This window comes from Cavia porcellus, unplaced genomic scaffold, assembly GCF_034190915.1.
Source record: "Cavia porcellus strain 051 isolate PalLab524CR breed Dunkin Hartley unplaced genomic scaffold, mCavPor4.1 scaffold_18, whole genome shotgun sequence".
NCBI classification, from domain to species: Eukaryota; Metazoa; Chordata; class Mammalia; order Rodentia; family Caviidae; genus Cavia; species Cavia porcellus.
Genome location: NW_026947501.1, coordinates 50237618 through 50254444, shown reverse-complemented (window position 1 = coordinate 50254444; position 16827 = coordinate 50237618). Strand labels below are relative to the sequence as shown.

Here is a 16827-nt window from a genome sequence, read left to right as displayed (position 1 = left end):
TCCAGACAATGAGAGAGTACACCGCGTTGCTGTCCAGACACTGGTGCCGGACCCAAGGGCTCTGTGTTTCAGGACAAGGACTCCAGCCTGGACCCCCAGCCGCACTTTAACACGCTGGACACCAGCACCCCAGGCCTCAATGCCAGCCCCTCACCATCTGTGTCCTCCAGGAGCTCCCACAAGTCCACGAACAGGGCCGTGTCGGAACCTGCCTGTGAGTGCAGTGGTGGGGAGTCAAGTCAGCACCATCCATGCCTAGAGCTGCTGCCCTGTTCCTCCCCGCTCCCCTTCTGCCTGAGACCTACGTCCATGCCGTGACCTCCCATCCATGCCACAGCATCTCCACTCACGAAAAGCAGATCAGATAATGGGGCCACTTTTAGGGTCCCTGGGAAAGTGTTGCTTCAGCAGGTGGCTGGACCCCGTGCAGGAAGCAGGTCTGGGCCCTACTCATAGTGGCTTCTGCCCACTTCTGTGCATGTGACCTCTGACCTCAGAGGTCCACCCAGCTCTGGTGTCCCCCACACAGTCCCCTCCCACTCAGACAGCAAGGAAGGACGTGGGCATCACTAAAGCACTCCCTGCTTTCTTACAGCCACTCCGACCAAGCTGATGGCCGAGGCTAGCACCAAAGCTATGCCCAGCTCGACCACCCTCCCCCAAGAAGCACCAGTGCCCGGGCTCAGCCAGGCAGCCACGATGCCAGTATGTGTGCAACCCAAGCTTCTTGGCAAGGGGTGTGACCACTCGGGGAGCTGTCCCTTCCCTGGGGAGCCCGTTTCCCTTGGAGACAGAGGGTCTGGGGTGGAGAGGATGTGGAGTCACTTACTGAGCAACTGGTTTTAAATATATGTAACAAAGCTGATGTGGATGTGTGCAGATGCAGAATCCAAGGGGATTTTACAGACAAAGCTCAGGATTTCAAACCTGTGCCCACAGCCCCAGCGCCTCTGTGGGATCAGGATCCCAGCACTGACTGACAAAGCCCCCCTTCCCCTCTATCTCAGGCACCTCTGTCTTCCCCCTCATCCTGTGACCTCGGGCAGCAGCTCCTGCCTCAGACCATCTTGCAGAGTCCACCTGCCCCCATGGCACAGGTGGGTCTGGGACTTGGGACAGGGGCTGGCATCCTCCAGAGCTGTTGGTGCTGATGTGGGTCACACACGTGGGCCCCAACCAGAGCCATCATGGGGCAACTCCTCCCAAGGTGCAGGCAGGGCAAGCAGAGGGAAGAACCCCACCTGTGCAGCTGTCCTCCTTGGCTGTTCTGGTCCCTCCCCCTACAATGGGAGGTCGCTGTGTACAGGGAATGCTGAGATCTTCTTTTGTTTTGTTTTATTATTTTTTGATGTCAGAGATCGAACTCACGACCTTATGCTTGCCAGGCAGGTACTTATGCCACTGAGCTAAATCCCCAGCCCCTGAATGTTGAGATCCTCAACAGCTCTTATGGCAAAAGACACATTGGCATTGTCTCCCTCGAAACCCATCCCCAGCTTGCTCCAAATCTGCTTATCCCACGACTCTTCAGCCTCTGGAGCAGTTCTGGAAGCCCTCTTTCATGAGTGTCTTTAGGAGGTAAGGTCAAAGACTCAGTGAATGCTGCTGCTGAGTGCCGCCCACTGGGAAGGGAGCTCGTGCAAACAGGACCTGCGTCCTCCAATGCTTCATTCAGCAGATCTGGCACTGTGTGGCTTCAGACTGTTTCTCAAAGTCAAAGTGACCCTGAAAGGGAATCTTTTTTAATGGCCAAGCAGCCTCCCAAGCATCACCAAAGACCCTCAAGAATGAGAGCTCCAGAGCTGCTTCAGAAAGCAGCAGGAACCAGGGCATGTGTGTGTCCACTGTGAGGGAGGGTTTGAGGGGCTCCTGGCGATGTGTCCTTGACTGTAAGATTTTTTCAATCTAAATGTCCACCCTGTTTTTAGTTGCACCTCTTGCGTCCTAAGCACTCTTTTCCCTGTGTGTTTCTCACCTCATGTCCACCTCTGGTCTTTGCTCCGCCCACTCATCCACATGGCTTTCATGGTTGACCAAGCCCAAGTAGCCGTGGTGTTTTAGAAAAGATCTGAATTAAGCCACGTAGCATAAGAAGAATCTGGCAGGTTCTAAAAGCTCTGGGTCCAGAGCTATAAGTAGCGTTTTCTTAAAGATTACAGTGTTGTGGGTAACTCCTTCCCTCCTTTGGTAACACTGAGGAAGCTGTGATGGGGAGTACAGAGAGGGCTGGAACAAGGTCCTTGCTCTTGGTTCCGGGAAGGAAGGGGAGGGGCAGGCGGATACAGAGAGAAATTGCTGTGATGAGGCCTGTGATTCTGCAGGATGAGTGACAGGACAGTTCCTGTGGCCTCCTAGAGGCGGTCCCGCTGGCAGAGAATGAGGAGGCAAGGAGAGGCGCCAGGTTTTCCCTCCTGTGTTGTTGGGGGGTCCCCTTGGTTTTCCTTGGAGAGGAGGAGGTCAGAAGGCTGTAGACTCCAGACACATCCTCAAGTTCATGGGCACAAAAAGAGGGAATGACAGGAAGCGTTAAGCCAAAAGGGGCCCAGGAGGAAGGGTGGGCGGCAATCAGGACGGGAGGGAGAAGGGGGAAATGAAAAGAAAAGAATAAAGAGGAGTCACAGCCCGGAGTGCCCCCTTAGGGCTGAGAGCCCAGGAGACCGCGTGCCCCCAGCTGAGGCGCCTGAAGGACAGACCCCTGTCCCAGAAGGGGCCAAGGGCCTGAGAGCAGAGCAGTGAGGTGCGCTGCGCAGAGAAGACATGGGTCCTCTGCAGGCCCCTGCCAGAGTCACCCTGGGGGACATCAAGGCTGTCTCCTCTCCTGGGTGTGCATGCGGAGGGGAGGGAGCAGCCTCTGGGGCCCTAGGCGGGCTTGGAAACAGCCAGCGTCAGACTCAGGCTATGACAGGGCCTAGAAAGGCCGTCAGAGTGTCAGCTACATCTGCCTCACTCTAGAAGGCTAAGGAACTCTCAGGTGCCCTGTTGTGACTTTTGTCTCCCAAGTCTTTTGTCCACCTGATTCAGTTGGGAACATCCAATTCTGAGCGGGCTCCCAGCAGTCAGACAGTAAATGTGCCCTGCTGTCATCCCAGCCTAAGGACAGACAGCTGGGGCCCTGTGACCCCATGGTATAGGGATACCAGGGAGGATGACCAGGGTACCAGAAAGAAAGTGGCCAGGGCTGGTGGGACCAGTGGTGGAGAAACCTGGCCAGACTGACCTCTTCTCTGACCTGCTGTGTCCTCCCTCTGCCGGAAAGTTCTCTGCACAGCTCAGCATGTTTCAGACCATCAAGGACCAGCTGGAGCAGCGGACTCGGGTGCTGCAGGCCAACATCCGGTGGCAGCAGGAAGAGCTCCACAAGATCCAGGAGCAGCTGTGCCTGGTGCAGGACTCCAGCGTGCAGGTGACTCTCTGTCCCGGGATGGCCCTCAGTCTGGTTCCACAGCATGCAGGGCTCCCTGATCCGCTCCTGTCTCCAACTCTGGGCCGCCCATGAGGTTCCTCACTCTCACACTGGGGAACGCATTCTCTTTGCTGCCCCAGTACATGGTCATTCATGCATCTGGCATGTTCCTCCTGCTGGGTGCAGTCTCAGTGTGGGCTACATGGCGGCTTCACTCTCATGGTCCCTGTCCTTGGGTGGTCGATGGATCTGGTCAGAACCACATGGCAGAAGGATCTGATGGAGAAGAGCTGCTCCACGCATGGCTGGTAGGAAGCAGAGAGTCTGGAAGGAGCCAGGAGACAGAGCTCCCCAAGCCACACCCCCATGGAGCGCCCACTTCCAGCCAGAGCCCACCCCCAACAGCAAGTGGGCACTAATTCCCCAGAATTCAGTCACCTTCCACCAGCCCTCCTAGGGCCCCGGGGGGTGGGGCAGGCATCAAGACCACTGGGACCCCCAGACGTCAGTTCTCAGAATCCTTTTGAACAGTTTCTTAGGAGGAGGGAAAACAACAGACAGGCTCTCTTTCAAGGGTAGATTTTAGTAAAACTTTTTGCCAAGTTTTACTCACTGCAGCCCAGTTGTGTTCCTGCATCCTCATCAGCCTTGGCGATAAGTCCTGGGAACCGCAAGCATTTAGGAGAGATGAAGTGGGGGTGACAGAGTACTGTCCCTGCTGCTGTCCCATCCCTGCCACAGAGACCCCCACCACCTGATGACCCCACTCCCAAAGCTTAGGAGCCCCGAGACGGCAGGCTCTGTGGTCTCACTGGCGGCTGGAGAGGACTCTGTCAGGCCATCTGCTTCCCAGCTCTGCCTACAGGCAAGGAGACCCCAGGGGGACAGTGGTCCCTCCCACCTGTGTCCACACTCCCCCGCCTCAGTGACACCCCACTCTGATGAGAGGAAGCAGGGTAATGAAGCTGTCGTCCTCTGTTGCTTATTTCATCCCCACTGTAATGTTTCCTGGCTGAACTCAGGGTGAGGTTGGTAACCCCGAACTTGCCCAATTCAGGAGGGGAAATTGAGCCGGCAACTGCTGAGAGCCCTGCCCTGGCTCCTCTGCCTCCTGCTCCCCCCTCGGTGACTTCCCTGGTTCATACAGGAGACCCCTGTGCAGAGAAGCGGCCAAGTGCTTTCGGGGTGACCGGGACATCAGGCCCTCAGTTCATTCCTCCTCTAGGTCCTTTCCTTCCCCAAGTTTGTTCCTTTGTCCTTATCACTGTGTTGGAATTTTCCAGACAATATGGAAATCCACAGAGAGTTTTCTCTCACTGTCAGCCTTCTCGTTTTATTCACAAGACTTAGAGAGGTGATTCACAAGGTTTAACCAAAATGTGGCAGCTGTTTAAAGAAAAGACAGGGAAAGAAAAACTGAACAACTATGTTCTTCCATGCACAGAATAAGCAAAGGGGAGTTCTCCGGCCCGCTGGCCCTGCAGCAAGGACAGGTGAGGCAGGGATGAGGGAGAGGAGTGTGCGACCCTGGAATCCCAACCACGCCCATTAGCGTGTGAGGGCTCACAGGAGTGTCCCAGGCTGTGTGCCTCTGCTGCAGCTCACAATGGCCAGAGCTCAGGAAAGTGAGCAGATGGGAAAAACAGGCAATCCTGGTGAGTGCAGGCTGGGTTTGTTCCTCAATATTAGGGATGTTTTTCCCCTCTGACAATTTTCCTCCTCAAATTAGGAAACTATTTTCTTTTCACATATTTTCTATAAAATTGATCCCCAAACCCTTTTAGGAAGTCATTTCCTTAAACCATAAAATCCTACTTTATTAGCCCAGATGTGATGGCATATGCCTGTAATCCCTAAGACTTGGGAGGCTGAGGCAGGAGGATCATGAGTGCAGGGCCTATCTGGGCTAGGTAGGGAGCTCAAGACCAGGCAAACTACTTAACGAGACCCTGTCACAAACAGAACCAAAACCAACAACAACAAAAACCCACTTCTGCTTATGGCTGAGCATGCAAACCAGGCTTTCCCTCTGGGGTCTTCTGCCCCACCCAGTTCAGTGGACCTTTCCTGTCTTGTGTCCCCTTCCACAACTGCCTGTGAGGCCTTGTGTGTGGGTTTGCTGAGTATGACCCTGCAACTGGTCAGGAGGGAAGGTCCTCGCAGGCTACAGCCCGGTGTTTGCATCTTGTGGGGGTTCTGCGGGACCCTGCTGGACCATGGCTGTTCTAGAGGAGCCCTGTGGCCCACAGTGAGGGCAAGGCCAGTGTGTGCTCCCCTGGGGAGTGTGGACTGCCTGGGTGAATGCTGACCAAGACATTGCTAGCAATGGCAAGGACCTGTGTCCCTTGCCACAAACAAACTCCAACCTCCACAGGACAGAGATGCAGAAACAGTCTGTTACAGGGCACAGGTGGAAATGCTTTAAGCAAAATGTTTCATTTGCTCAATCATTCATGTATTTTTTTCATTCATTCATCAGACAATTTTAATATGCCCTGAGTCAAAGGAGCAGAAGTATCCTTCCTTTTACATTTCTTTTACATTTGCAGGGCAGAGTAGTGGGGGTAGTTTGAGACAGGGTCTCGCTCTGTAGTCCATGCTGGGCTCAAACCACTGTGTATCCCAGCTGACCTCAAATGCACACCATCTTCCTGCCTCAGCCTCCCAAGTGCTACGGTTACTGGCGTGTGCTACCATGCCTAACTTTTTTGTATTATTGTTACCTAACGTTCATTCACCGGTTCTGAGTCTCAGGTCTTTGTATGCCCTGAGCTCCTGTAACCCTCTGTGAGGCTGGCAGTGATGCTGACTTATGTGGGGAAACTGAGTCACAGAGCGATGAAATCGCCGATGTTCTCCCACTAGCGCAGGGTGGGCTGTGACTGGACACAGCGTCTCTTCAGCTAGATGATAATGAATGTCTGGCTTGATTTCTAATCAGGCACACTGGATCCTACCAATAAGCAGCTGGTAATTGGGTTTGAAGGTTGGGTTTTCACTGAGGCGGTGGAAAGGTTACCTGTTAGCTGTGAACGAGCCACGCACAGAGGGGCTCACATTCATCCTGTCACACTCATCCTGCCCTGAGACTGCACAGCACAGCCTCCCAGCCTGTCCCTGACAGTGTCCTGTTTGGAACTCAGGCTTCGGGACTGGGGTGGGGAGTGAGAGGAGGCAGGAGACAGAAGAGCTCAGGGCGACTGAGTGAGCCGCAGGGCCGCACTGGTGGCTGCCTAGCAATCTGGCCACTAGGAATGAGCCCCTGAGAGCCAGCCGGGGGCCCCTCCCAGCACCGATGGGCACCACTCCCACCTGCCCAGCCACGCCTGGCCCACTGCAGCTGTGCCTGCCAGGCACTGGGTCCCGGGTCTGGGTGGAACATGCAGGTGCCAGAGGAGGCAGCGCCCCCTGAAAACCCCACAATGGAAGGCGACACGGCTAAGATTAGCAGGTGTTCGGGATGCCAAAGGGGTTTTGCTAAAAGAGGTATCGACAGGTCCTCAGTTAAATTATTACAGAAATCATCTAAAGCTCTTTGCCCTCAACATCCAGAGTCAGCTGACAGCTCCAATTTTTCTTACAAGTCCGCTGGTTCAGCCTTACAAGAACTGTGCTTCCCCTTGTGTGCATTTGTGTTCATTTGGTTTATAACTTCAGCAATTAGGAATAATCAACATCTTCAAACCCGTCTCCTGGCAGATTTCACACATCTCAATCTGCCAGACATTTCATGCACCTAGCAAAGAAAGCATAACAAGTAAAATCTTCCTAAGCACTTAACAGCTTTGAATCAAATACACGCAGCCTTCTGGTTGACGAGGGCTGGGCCCCAGCTTTGCCCTCAGATACCCAAACCCACAGCACTTGAACCCTTTGTGGGAAGCAGCATGGTGCACCCCAAAAATCGCCCCGGTTTATAGTGTCCACCTCCCTGATCCTGGCAAGTGCTGTGTGAATACCCATCGTCCACCATTGTTAGGGAATGTAAAGATGGTAACTGTACCGTTTGGTAACAGATGCGGTTTTTTCCCAAATCCTTCTGACCCAAGAGGGCTGGATGTGCAGGTACTGAACCCAGAGACACAAAGCCCCCAGGTACCTTCCTTCTGATAGAAACAGCACATGTTAGCTGTCAACAAGGGCATCGAATTACCCCTAAAGTGCCTGGCTCCCAGCTTCTCTCATGCCATCAGACCTGAGCCCTTGCTGACGACCTTTGTGCAGGCAGAGCTGGTGCCTCCCCAGCCTGACTGCTCTGTCCAGTCCCAACCTAGGCATCTGCTGAGTCAACACATCATTTCCAGGCCATTTAGGGGACCCTCAGATCGACCCCCTTCCTGCGACAGGGCACACAGAGCAGGTGCGACCTGCAAGGCCGCCTGCCCCCTTCCAGCCGTTTCTCTCCTCCCCTAGATGTTCCTGCAGCAGCCAGCCATCTCCCTGAGCTTCAGCAGTGCCCAGCGGCCCGAGGTGCAGCAGCAGCAGCAGCAGCAGCTGCCACAGCAGGTGGCTGCCGTGTCGCAGCCCCAGCTCGTGACCAGCCCACAGCTTCCAGGGCAGATGGCCGCTGCCCAGGTCACCAGCCAGCACCTGCTCCGAGAGTCCATCGTGATTTCCAGCCAGGTACGCATGCCCCGGTCCCTGTATGCAAACCAGAACCTGCTTGGTCCCTACAGTGACGAGACCTGGAAGATGACAGTGGCTGCTCCCCTGGACTAGGGTAGATTTTTCTCTACATTTTTTAAAGTCACTCTGTAGTCCGAGTTGTGTTGGCCTCCCACCAGATGTTCCACTTTGCTCTTGAAGACCTCAGGCAGCTTTCCCCTTCCATTCCACACTAAGCTGGAGCAGAGGACACCCCGGCCCTCACGCTGCTGGCCCTGGCACACCTGTCCCCCACCCCCTCACCTGCTCTTGGTTTCTGACACTGCCCACCGGAGCAGCCCCTCAATCGTTGTCCCTTCACCAGGGACAGCCTTGCTGCTCTGGGCCACCCAGGTCCCTGCCAAGCCCTTCTCTTGCGGCCTGAGCGGCTCAGTAGAGGCCACTCATAGCCCCGCCATCCGCCAGGACATGGCTTCAGCACCGGAGGGCACAGGTTCAAGGCCCAAGTGGGTACCAGGTGTTCTAAGTCTCTTTCCTAAAATGGCCCAGTATTTGCTTAGAAGCCACCCAAGTCCCCCTGGAGACTTTTTATTTGTTTAGCGCTGGGGGCAGAAGCCAGGGGCTTACGAGCACCAGCAAATTCTCTACTGTGATGCCGTACCCCTTATGCTTTAAACCACCCTGAACACTTTCCACGCCACCCCTGCCATGGAACAAGCTGTGCCACTCAGGGAGTTGAGACAGGAAAGACCTGTGTACACCCAGGACAGACATTGTTTGTCTACTACTTCTGAACAGTGGTGGACGGAATTCGTGGGTGTGGAGCACAAACGGACTGCAGATGCCAAGGACCCGTGGCCCTTCCTTATCCACATGGAAGGGTTTTGCCTAGAAACGGGCTGTTCACTTGAAAGCTCCTCAGAAAAACGAATGGCTGAGAACTAGCCAAGGAAATTCCAGAAAAGAGAAAATGAACAGGATTTGCACTGCTGGATCCCGCAGGATGGTGTCGTTGGGGAGAGGGGCATCAGGGCAACAGGTGGGACTGCAAAGCAAAGCCAGGCCCCCCTCCATCACGTCTGGGCCAGCCTTTACAGACAGGCATTGTGCACTGGGTGAAAACGGGGCAAGAACAGAAACCAGTGGAGGGAGAGAGAGAATAAAATTCACATTGCGTCATTCTATGGGTAGGAAAGCCAGGTGGGGGGCAATTAGAGGTTTAAACAGGTGGCCAGGGTAGGGGGAGCTTCTCAGAGAAGGTAGTACTGTGGGACCTCGGCAGTGGCAGTAGCAGGACATCTCACACAGAAGACTAGCTTGTGCAAAGGCCCTGGGGCAGTGAGAGGCCTGGTAGAGCCTGTATATCTGAGGCAGAATTTGCAAAGCAAAAGGCTTTGGTTCAAGGCACATGTGTTACTTGGCCACTAAGAAACAGGCATTGGCCAAGATGGGAGGGACCCCAGGGTCCTTTTGGAGCCTCCCACCCAATGGGAAGCCAGTGGTAACCATGAAAGGGCTCAGCACCTCAGTACCTCAGGGCGGAAACCCCAGCAGGGAGGAGGAACTCTGCACCTGGAATGTTTCCTGTGGAGATGACCTGAGCTGAGTGTAAGATTTTTGTTCTTCCATTTGTTTTGTTTGTTCCACAGGGACTCAAACCTAGAGCCTTCACGCTGAGCCTCAGCCCTAGCCTTTCCTCACTGTATTCAGTAGCAGGGTCTCCTGAAGTGGCCATGTTGCTCAAGGCTGGTTTTGAACTGCGATCCTCCTGACTCAGCCTCCTGGTCTGCTGGGATTGCAGGCGTGCCGCACCACTCTCAGCTCGTCTGAATTTTTTTCTCTTTCCTGTTCAACTTTGATGCTCCAGGGTCCGAAGCCCATGCGAAGCCCCCAGGTGGTGCAGGGGAGCAGCCGCCTGGCCGCCAGCCTGCCGCCCCCCTTCGGTAGCACCGCAGCACTGCTGCCCCCAGCTCTGAGTCTGGCTGCCCCCGTGCCCACCTCCCAGGATGCCAGCCAGCCGGGCCCCGACTTCAGCCACGACCGGCAGCTCAGGTGCGATGCTGCCCACCCAGCTGCATGAAAAGGGAAACTGAGGCGCCAAGTACACTCTTCCCCAATGTCTGCCTGGGAGGGAGGTGGAGTTCCGCCAGTGGCCAAGGGCTGTGCAGGAGGTGGCGGGACAGGGCGCAGGGTCCTGGTGGCCCGGAGGTGGCCCCGCTGAACGCAGAGTGGGAGCTGGACAGCTGGCCACCTGGCTGCGTTTGACTTTGGTCCTTTCTCATCCTCTGCTCCAAGGCTGCTCCTGAGCCAGCCAATCCAGCCCATGATGCCTGGGTCCTGTGACGCAAGGCCACCCGCAGAGGCCAGCAGGACGGGACAGCATGTCAAGTAGGTGGCAAGGGAGGCGAGGCGGGTGTCCCCATGCTGGTCCCACCTTGCTCTTAGACCTGTACTCTGGAACTGTGATCCCAACACTCAGGAGGCTGAGGCAGGAGGATCACCAAGCATTCAGGGCCAGCCTGGGCACTATAGTTTGAGAACGTGTCTCAGAAACCACAGTGGAAGTGTTGGGAGGTATGGGTCATGGCTCTGGAGCTGGGGGTACCCTGCATTTGGGAGGCCATCCTGCCTTATCACAGGGCAGAGGCACCTGTGGACAGACCGCTATGGTGCCGGCTAGGGTCTCTTTCACGAGACCCCACCCCCAGGACCTCCTCTGGCCCTGATCACTCCTGTGCACAGATATCGAGGTGCTCCCTGGGGTCCCCCCTCAAACCGCAGCTTTTCTGGCCTCTGCTCTCTGGAACCCAGGACCACAGCAGGTGTCCACTGCCACCTCAGGGGAGTGGGGCCCCTGCAGACAGCAGGGTGAACCCTTCATCCTGGAAGTTCCCACCCCTTGAGGACTGAGATGCCAGAGTCAGTGTAGTGTGAACTCGGGGACTTGGGGCTCAAGGGTCACCAGGACAGAGCCCTGCCGTCCTTCTGTGTCCCTCTGCGGCCGCACAGGCAGGAGCGGCCTCACCTGTCCCACTGTCCTGGTGGAAGCTGTTGCTGGGGCACTCTCCAGAGGCTGCCCCAAGGGGCTTCGGCCTCGATCCTGGCTCAAGTGAGCACCTGGTACAATATTCACCGCCTCACCACTTTGGGGCACTGAGCACATCCACCCTGCTGTGAGACAACTCAGCACCACCGCGCTCTCTGGGGCTTTCTCGTCTTCCCACGCTGCACCTCCGTGCCTGGGAAAGTCTAGCCTGCACTTCTCAGCTCTGTGGTTCTGTTTTGGTACCACGCAGACCATTGGTCCTTTGGCAGCTGGTATATTCACACATCCTGAATCCCTCACATCGCCAATGCCACAGCACGTGTCACAGCCCCTCCCCTTCAAGGCTGTGTAGTACTCCGCTTGGGAGGCTTCTGCTTCTCAGCATGATTGTGAACAGCGCTTCTGTGTGTGTGCCAGTGCCTGCTCCTGGCATCTGTGGGTGTACACCCAGAAGTGGAGCTGCTAGATCCCAGGGTCATTCTGGGTTTAATGTTTGGAGGACTCTGTGTATTGTTTTATACCATTTGATATTCCCATTCCTCCTGACTCAGCCTCCAAGGGCTCAGCCTATAATCAGAGCCCTCAGGAGGCTGACACAGAAGGATCACTACCAGTTTGGGGCCAGCCTGGGCTACACAGTGAGTTTAAAGCCAGCCTGAGCTACATAGGGAGACCCTGCCTCAAAAACAAACAAATAAACCAAAAAGAGTTCAAGATCAGCTTTGGCATTCCCAGCACCAGTGCGCAGCAGTCTCTACATCCTTATCAACACATGCTGTTTCTAACTGCTTTTGTCTTTGAGCCAGGGCCATCGCACTAAGCTACTTTCCCAGGCCTCTGTTATTTTTTATTTTAAGATAAGGTCTTGTCAAGTCCCTAAATCTGTCCCCTCCCCGGCCCCAGGAGGATCAAATTTTAGATCCTCCTGCTTCGGCCTCTTGGAGTGATTATGAGTGTGTGCCACCACACCCAGCTCTGTTTATTGGGTTTTATTTAATATAAGCCTCATGGTAATAGATATGAAACGGCGGCTCCTTAGGGTCCCAACTTGTGCTTCCCTGTTTACTTCTGGTGGGGACTGCCCTCTGGCCCCCAAAGCTCCTCTCTGGGGACCATTTCCTCCTGCCCTCTCTACTGCTCTGTGGATGTCACTGGTTGGTGGCTGTGGGAATGATGGAGCTGGGAGAATGCTCAACAGGTCCCCAGCACCCGCCTCTGCAGACAGAGGATTTGCAAATGTCTCCTCCCAGCCCATGGGCCACCCTTCCCCTGTGCTAACAGCGTCCTCCATGTGCAAAATTTTCTGTGCCATTTTACCGATTTGTGTCATTTCCTGTGCTTCTGGTGTCACATCAACGATGGTCTCCTAAAGGCTCTGTTTTCCTCTCTCCTCGTGAAACGAGCAGGTTTGCACCGAGCCAGTCCGTGTTCCCAAGTCTGGACTCGCACCCGACCAGCAGCAGCACCACAACACCTGTCCTGCTGATGGGGCAGGCAGTGCTACACCCCAGCTTCCCCGCCTCCCAGCCAGGCCCGCAGCAACAGCAGCCACCACCTCGCTACCTGCAGGTGGGCATCGATCGGGACCTGGGGGCCGGGAGGGGGGCTCAGAGCAAGGCCAGGTCCCCTCCTGCTGTCCAGGTCAGTCGGCCTGACAGATTCTGTCCAGGGCTCAATTGCTTTTGACACCTGAGGCTTTTAAACCCCCGCATCTGGAGCCGGAGAGACGAAGATGCAGCCCTGGTCTCTTGAGGTCCTTTGGAGGAAGTCACGTTCCTACCCTTGCGCCTTGCTCCGTCATGTTTATTAGAGCAGGAACAAACCTTAGTGACGGCTATGGCTGGCCTTTGTGGTACATTATAAAGTTTTACACAACCGGGGTTATACCTGTAACCCCAGAAATGCAGGAGGCTGTGGCAGGAGAATCACAAATTTAAGGCGGCACCATAGTGTACACCTGTAATCTGAACACTTAGGAGGCTGAGGCAGGAGGATCAATACCAATTTGTGGCCAACCTGGGCTACATAGTGAGTTTAAAGCCAGCCTGAAGTAAATAGGGAAACCCTGTCTTTAAAAAAAAAAAAAAAAACAAAAACAAAAACAAAAAAAAAAACGTTTAAGATTAGCTTGGGCAATGAAATGAGACTCTGTCTCAGAAATGAAAAACAAAGGTCAGGCATAGTCCCAACACAGCTGTAATCCCAGTACTCAGGAAGCTGAGACAAGAGGATCACCGAAAGCTTGACACCAGCCTGGGCTACATAATGAGTTCAAGGCCAGCCTGAGCTACATAGTGAGACCCTGTCTCAACAACTAAAAATAAGTAAATAACAAGAAAAGTCTTACACAAATATGAATTCAAATCACATTTAAATACCCATTGCATTTAATAAATGCAATGCTGTGTGACATTGGACCTTGCCCAGAAATATGGAGCAATGTTTACTACTTATGGGGCAAAAATTATTTCACAAAGGTGTCAAACACATTAGAAGGGAGGAGGGTGGGAGCCCTCAGTCTGAAATTCAGATGGGAGCCAGGGCCCGCCGAAGCTGCCCCTTCAGCTTCTTGTGCCCAGGACTTCCTGCTCCAGCAGGGCCAGGGGCCATCTGAGGACCGTGGACGGAGATGGAGAGCGTCACCCTCTCGGGTGTGGGCTGTGACTTCCTCCAAAGTCTGGAGCCACCTGTTCAGTCACTCGCCAGCCTCCCAGCCCCCCACTGTGGGCAGGCTCAGCTCTAGCTTCAGCTTTGCAGATCTGCCAGTCTTGGGGCACAGCCCGGACCTGGGGAGGACAGGGAGGAGGGGAGAAGAGGAGGAGGAGCAGAGCTGTGGCACAGATGCCGGGTCAGGATGCAGCACTCTGACCCGCTCGCTGACTTCGGGACCTGAGTGGGCTGTGGGGACTGTGGGGACCCGTGGGGCACAGCCAGACTGGGAGCAGCACAGAGGAGAGCAGGGGTAGGGAGCTCCTCGGAGGCATCGGTGCAGGACATGCCTCAACAGAGGGAAAAGGGGAGCTGAAGGCCGTGGCATGGGAAGTGGGTGCCAGGCAGCTCCAGAAGTGGGCTCAGGGTACTGAGTTCCTCAGAGGCGAACGGGTTGGGAAGAAGAATGGGAAATGAGACCAAGGCATCCAAGGCATAGGGTTCTGCACTTCAGGGTGTTTCCTAGTGGGCACTGCTGGGCACAGTAGGACCAGGGCCAGCAGGGGGAAGCATGCAGACCCAGAGGCGGGCGGGGGAGGAATGTGCTGCCAGCTCATGCTCTCACTGTATTTCAGTACAAGACGCATTGCTGTTAATCCCCTGCAAACCCCTCTTCCCCTCCAGCACCCTTCCCGACTTCCCCCCACATCCGCAGCAGCTCTGGAAGTCCTCATTCCTGCATGTCTTTAGTTGTGTTTTAGTGGTTGCCTTGATGTTCTGAATCCATTCAAAGCATTGACCTTCCATTATCATTTTGACTTTGGGGAGAACCAGAAGTCATACAGTTCCAGGAGAGGAGCGCTAAGCGTCATGTGTCCTACAACTTCCCTTTGCACCAGTGGTGCTGGCCTGCAACATTCACTGTATTTTTTTTTTTTAATCTCACTTCATAAAGACACTCATGAAAGAGGGCTCCAGAGCTGCTTCAGAGACCCGTGAGATGGGTGTGTTCAAAGTAAGGCAGGGGTTCAAGGCAGTGCTTCACTGAAGTCGTTTTTTATAGAAGTACTCACTATACCTCCCATCGCGCCTTGCACAGGTGTGCAGATCCTGTCCCACTGGCCGTCTGCACAAGACCCCAGGCTCCATCACCTAAGGCCACGCAGGCCACATCCCCACAGCCTCAGCCAGGGCACACTGGGCCGGAAGCGACCCGGGTGCTGATGGGGAGCTTGGCTTCAGAAATCCCCTCCGCAGGGAGAGCTAAGGCTGCTTTCGCCTCCACCCACCGCCCGCTAGGTGTAGACAGAGCCCCCTCTCCCGATGTGCCACCCTGCCATCGGAGGGGGAGGATAAGCAGGAGGAGGACAGCCCCACAGTGTGAGCACAACCTGGACCCCAGCCCCCAGGGCACTGAAGGGAGGGTGGAGGCAGCGCAGGGGCTGACGGCCACTGCCCGGTCTGCAGCCTCTCTTTTCTTCCCTGGCACAGGCGCCGACCTCTTTGCACAGTGAGCAGCCAGACTCGCTGCTCCTCTCCACCTACGCCCAGCAGCCCGGGACCTTGAGCTATGCCCCGCCGCCCGCCGTGCAGTCCCAGCCCACACGCCCACCCCGCAGGGTCAGCCGCGTGTCAGAGGCCTCGGGCCTGCAGCAGCCGCCTCGATAGTGCCTGGTACTGGAGTCGGACATGCTCAGCTTTAACCGATGGACGCTGGGCGGCGACCAGAGCCAGGCAGAGCTGTGCGAGCCAAAGCCCTGCTTCCGGACACCGCGAGCGCCGCGAGGTTCTCGGGCGCCCTCTACAGCCATACCGGATGGAACCGTGTGCCCAAATAGCGACATGACTCAGTTTACCTGCGGAGATAGCAGCCTGGTCATCTCCTTGGAGAGTGCACTGGTTACTCCACAGAGTGGCCCTGTCCCCACGCCCCAGCTGGCCTTCAGTCTCAGTGGTCTTTCCTTTGCATTGGAGAAGGACTGGGTCCATGATCTGTTGCAGAGAGAGAATAAAAAGATTATTTTTCATTATTTTTAAATGGTTGTTTTTGTTTTGCTTTAATTTGCACAGCTGCACCGAGGAAGTAACTTAGGCACTTTCTGTTCTTAAAAATAATAAGGTCTCATGCCTTTATTGGGAGCCCACAGTGATAAAAATGGCCTGCCAATCAGACAGCAAGGTTGCTTGTTCCTAACGGAGCCTTAGACCATTCCCTCTGCAGCCCCCACCCCGAGGGACCGCACTCTCCAAAGCCCCGCCCCAGGACCCCTACACATGACACTGGACAATTTCCTGTTTACTTTGTTGACTGCAACCACAAAGGTGAACTCCAAGCAAAGCACAGTCTTGCAGCTAATGCAAAATTCTGTAGAGAACTCTTAAGAGGGAAGAGGTTTCCCAGGCCAGGCCCTCACCCCAGGGGTGCAGGACCGGAGCCCCCCTTAAGTGAAGATGCTGCATCTCTACTTATTCTTCATGATGATTCCAAGAATTGGGTTTTTCCTTTTCAAATGCACTTTGCTTTTTTTGTATGTTTTGTTACGTTGGGATGTTTCTAAAGGAAAGATTTTTATGTAATTATAAGAAGAAGTGAGCGAATTGTACAGCTGTTGTAATAATGACCTATTTCTATATAAAATAAAATTGTATGGATTATGTGTAAATTATTTTGTATCTGAGACGCCAGTTCTTTTTCCCAAATATAAAAATATAAAAAAGTTTTCTTGTGTTTTCCTGTGAGTGGACATTTTGTAATAAATTAACAAGTTTATACGATTTTCTCTGTCCTTTGTTATACATCCATGCATGCATAGTTCTACTGGGAAACTTTATTTCAAGATCTTTCAAAGATAATCAAAAATTTGCAAATGGTTATGTGTTAGCTTTCCATTACAGTGACAAAACAATAGATAATTGAGGAGGAGAGATTGGCTTTGGGACTGAGCTCCACGGTGGATCACTTGCCTAGCAAGTGTTTCCCAGGTCTGAAACATTACAAATAAAAGCCAAGGGAGGTAGTAAAAAGGGGCGAGCCCACGGCAGCTAGCATCCTCCCATTGCTCTGTGTGGTGGCTCTGTGCTTCGACCCTTTCCTCCATGAAATGGACAGTTCCTCTCCACTCTG

At 54.4% G+C, this 16827-nt stretch overlaps 1 protein-coding gene across 4 annotated transcripts in view; it reads left to right on the top strand.

Moving 5' to 3' along the window:
• Npas2 (neuronal PAS domain protein 2) overlaps positions 1-16369 on the top strand; it is a 134462-nt gene extending 118093 nt beyond the window's left edge. For all 4 annotated transcript variants that reach the window (XM_063229832.1, XM_013154341.2, XM_063229833.1 and 1 more), the window contains 9 exons: positions 73-214; positions 596-705; positions 1008-1097; positions 3257-3403; positions 7817-8026; positions 9876-10060; positions 10304-10396; positions 12461-12623; positions 15195-16369. In XM_063229832.1, coding sequence (XP_063085902.1) covers positions 73-214; positions 596-705; positions 1008-1097; positions 3257-3403; positions 7817-8026; positions 9876-10060; positions 10304-10396; positions 12461-12623; positions 15195-15371 — 1317 coding nt within the window. In that variant the 3' untranslated portion in view covers positions 15372-16369. The remainder of the gene's footprint in view (positions 1-72; positions 215-595; positions 706-1007; positions 1098-3256; positions 3404-7816; positions 8027-9875; positions 10061-10303; positions 10397-12460; positions 12624-15194) is intronic.
• The last annotated feature ends 458 nt before the right edge of the window (positions 16370-16827 follow it).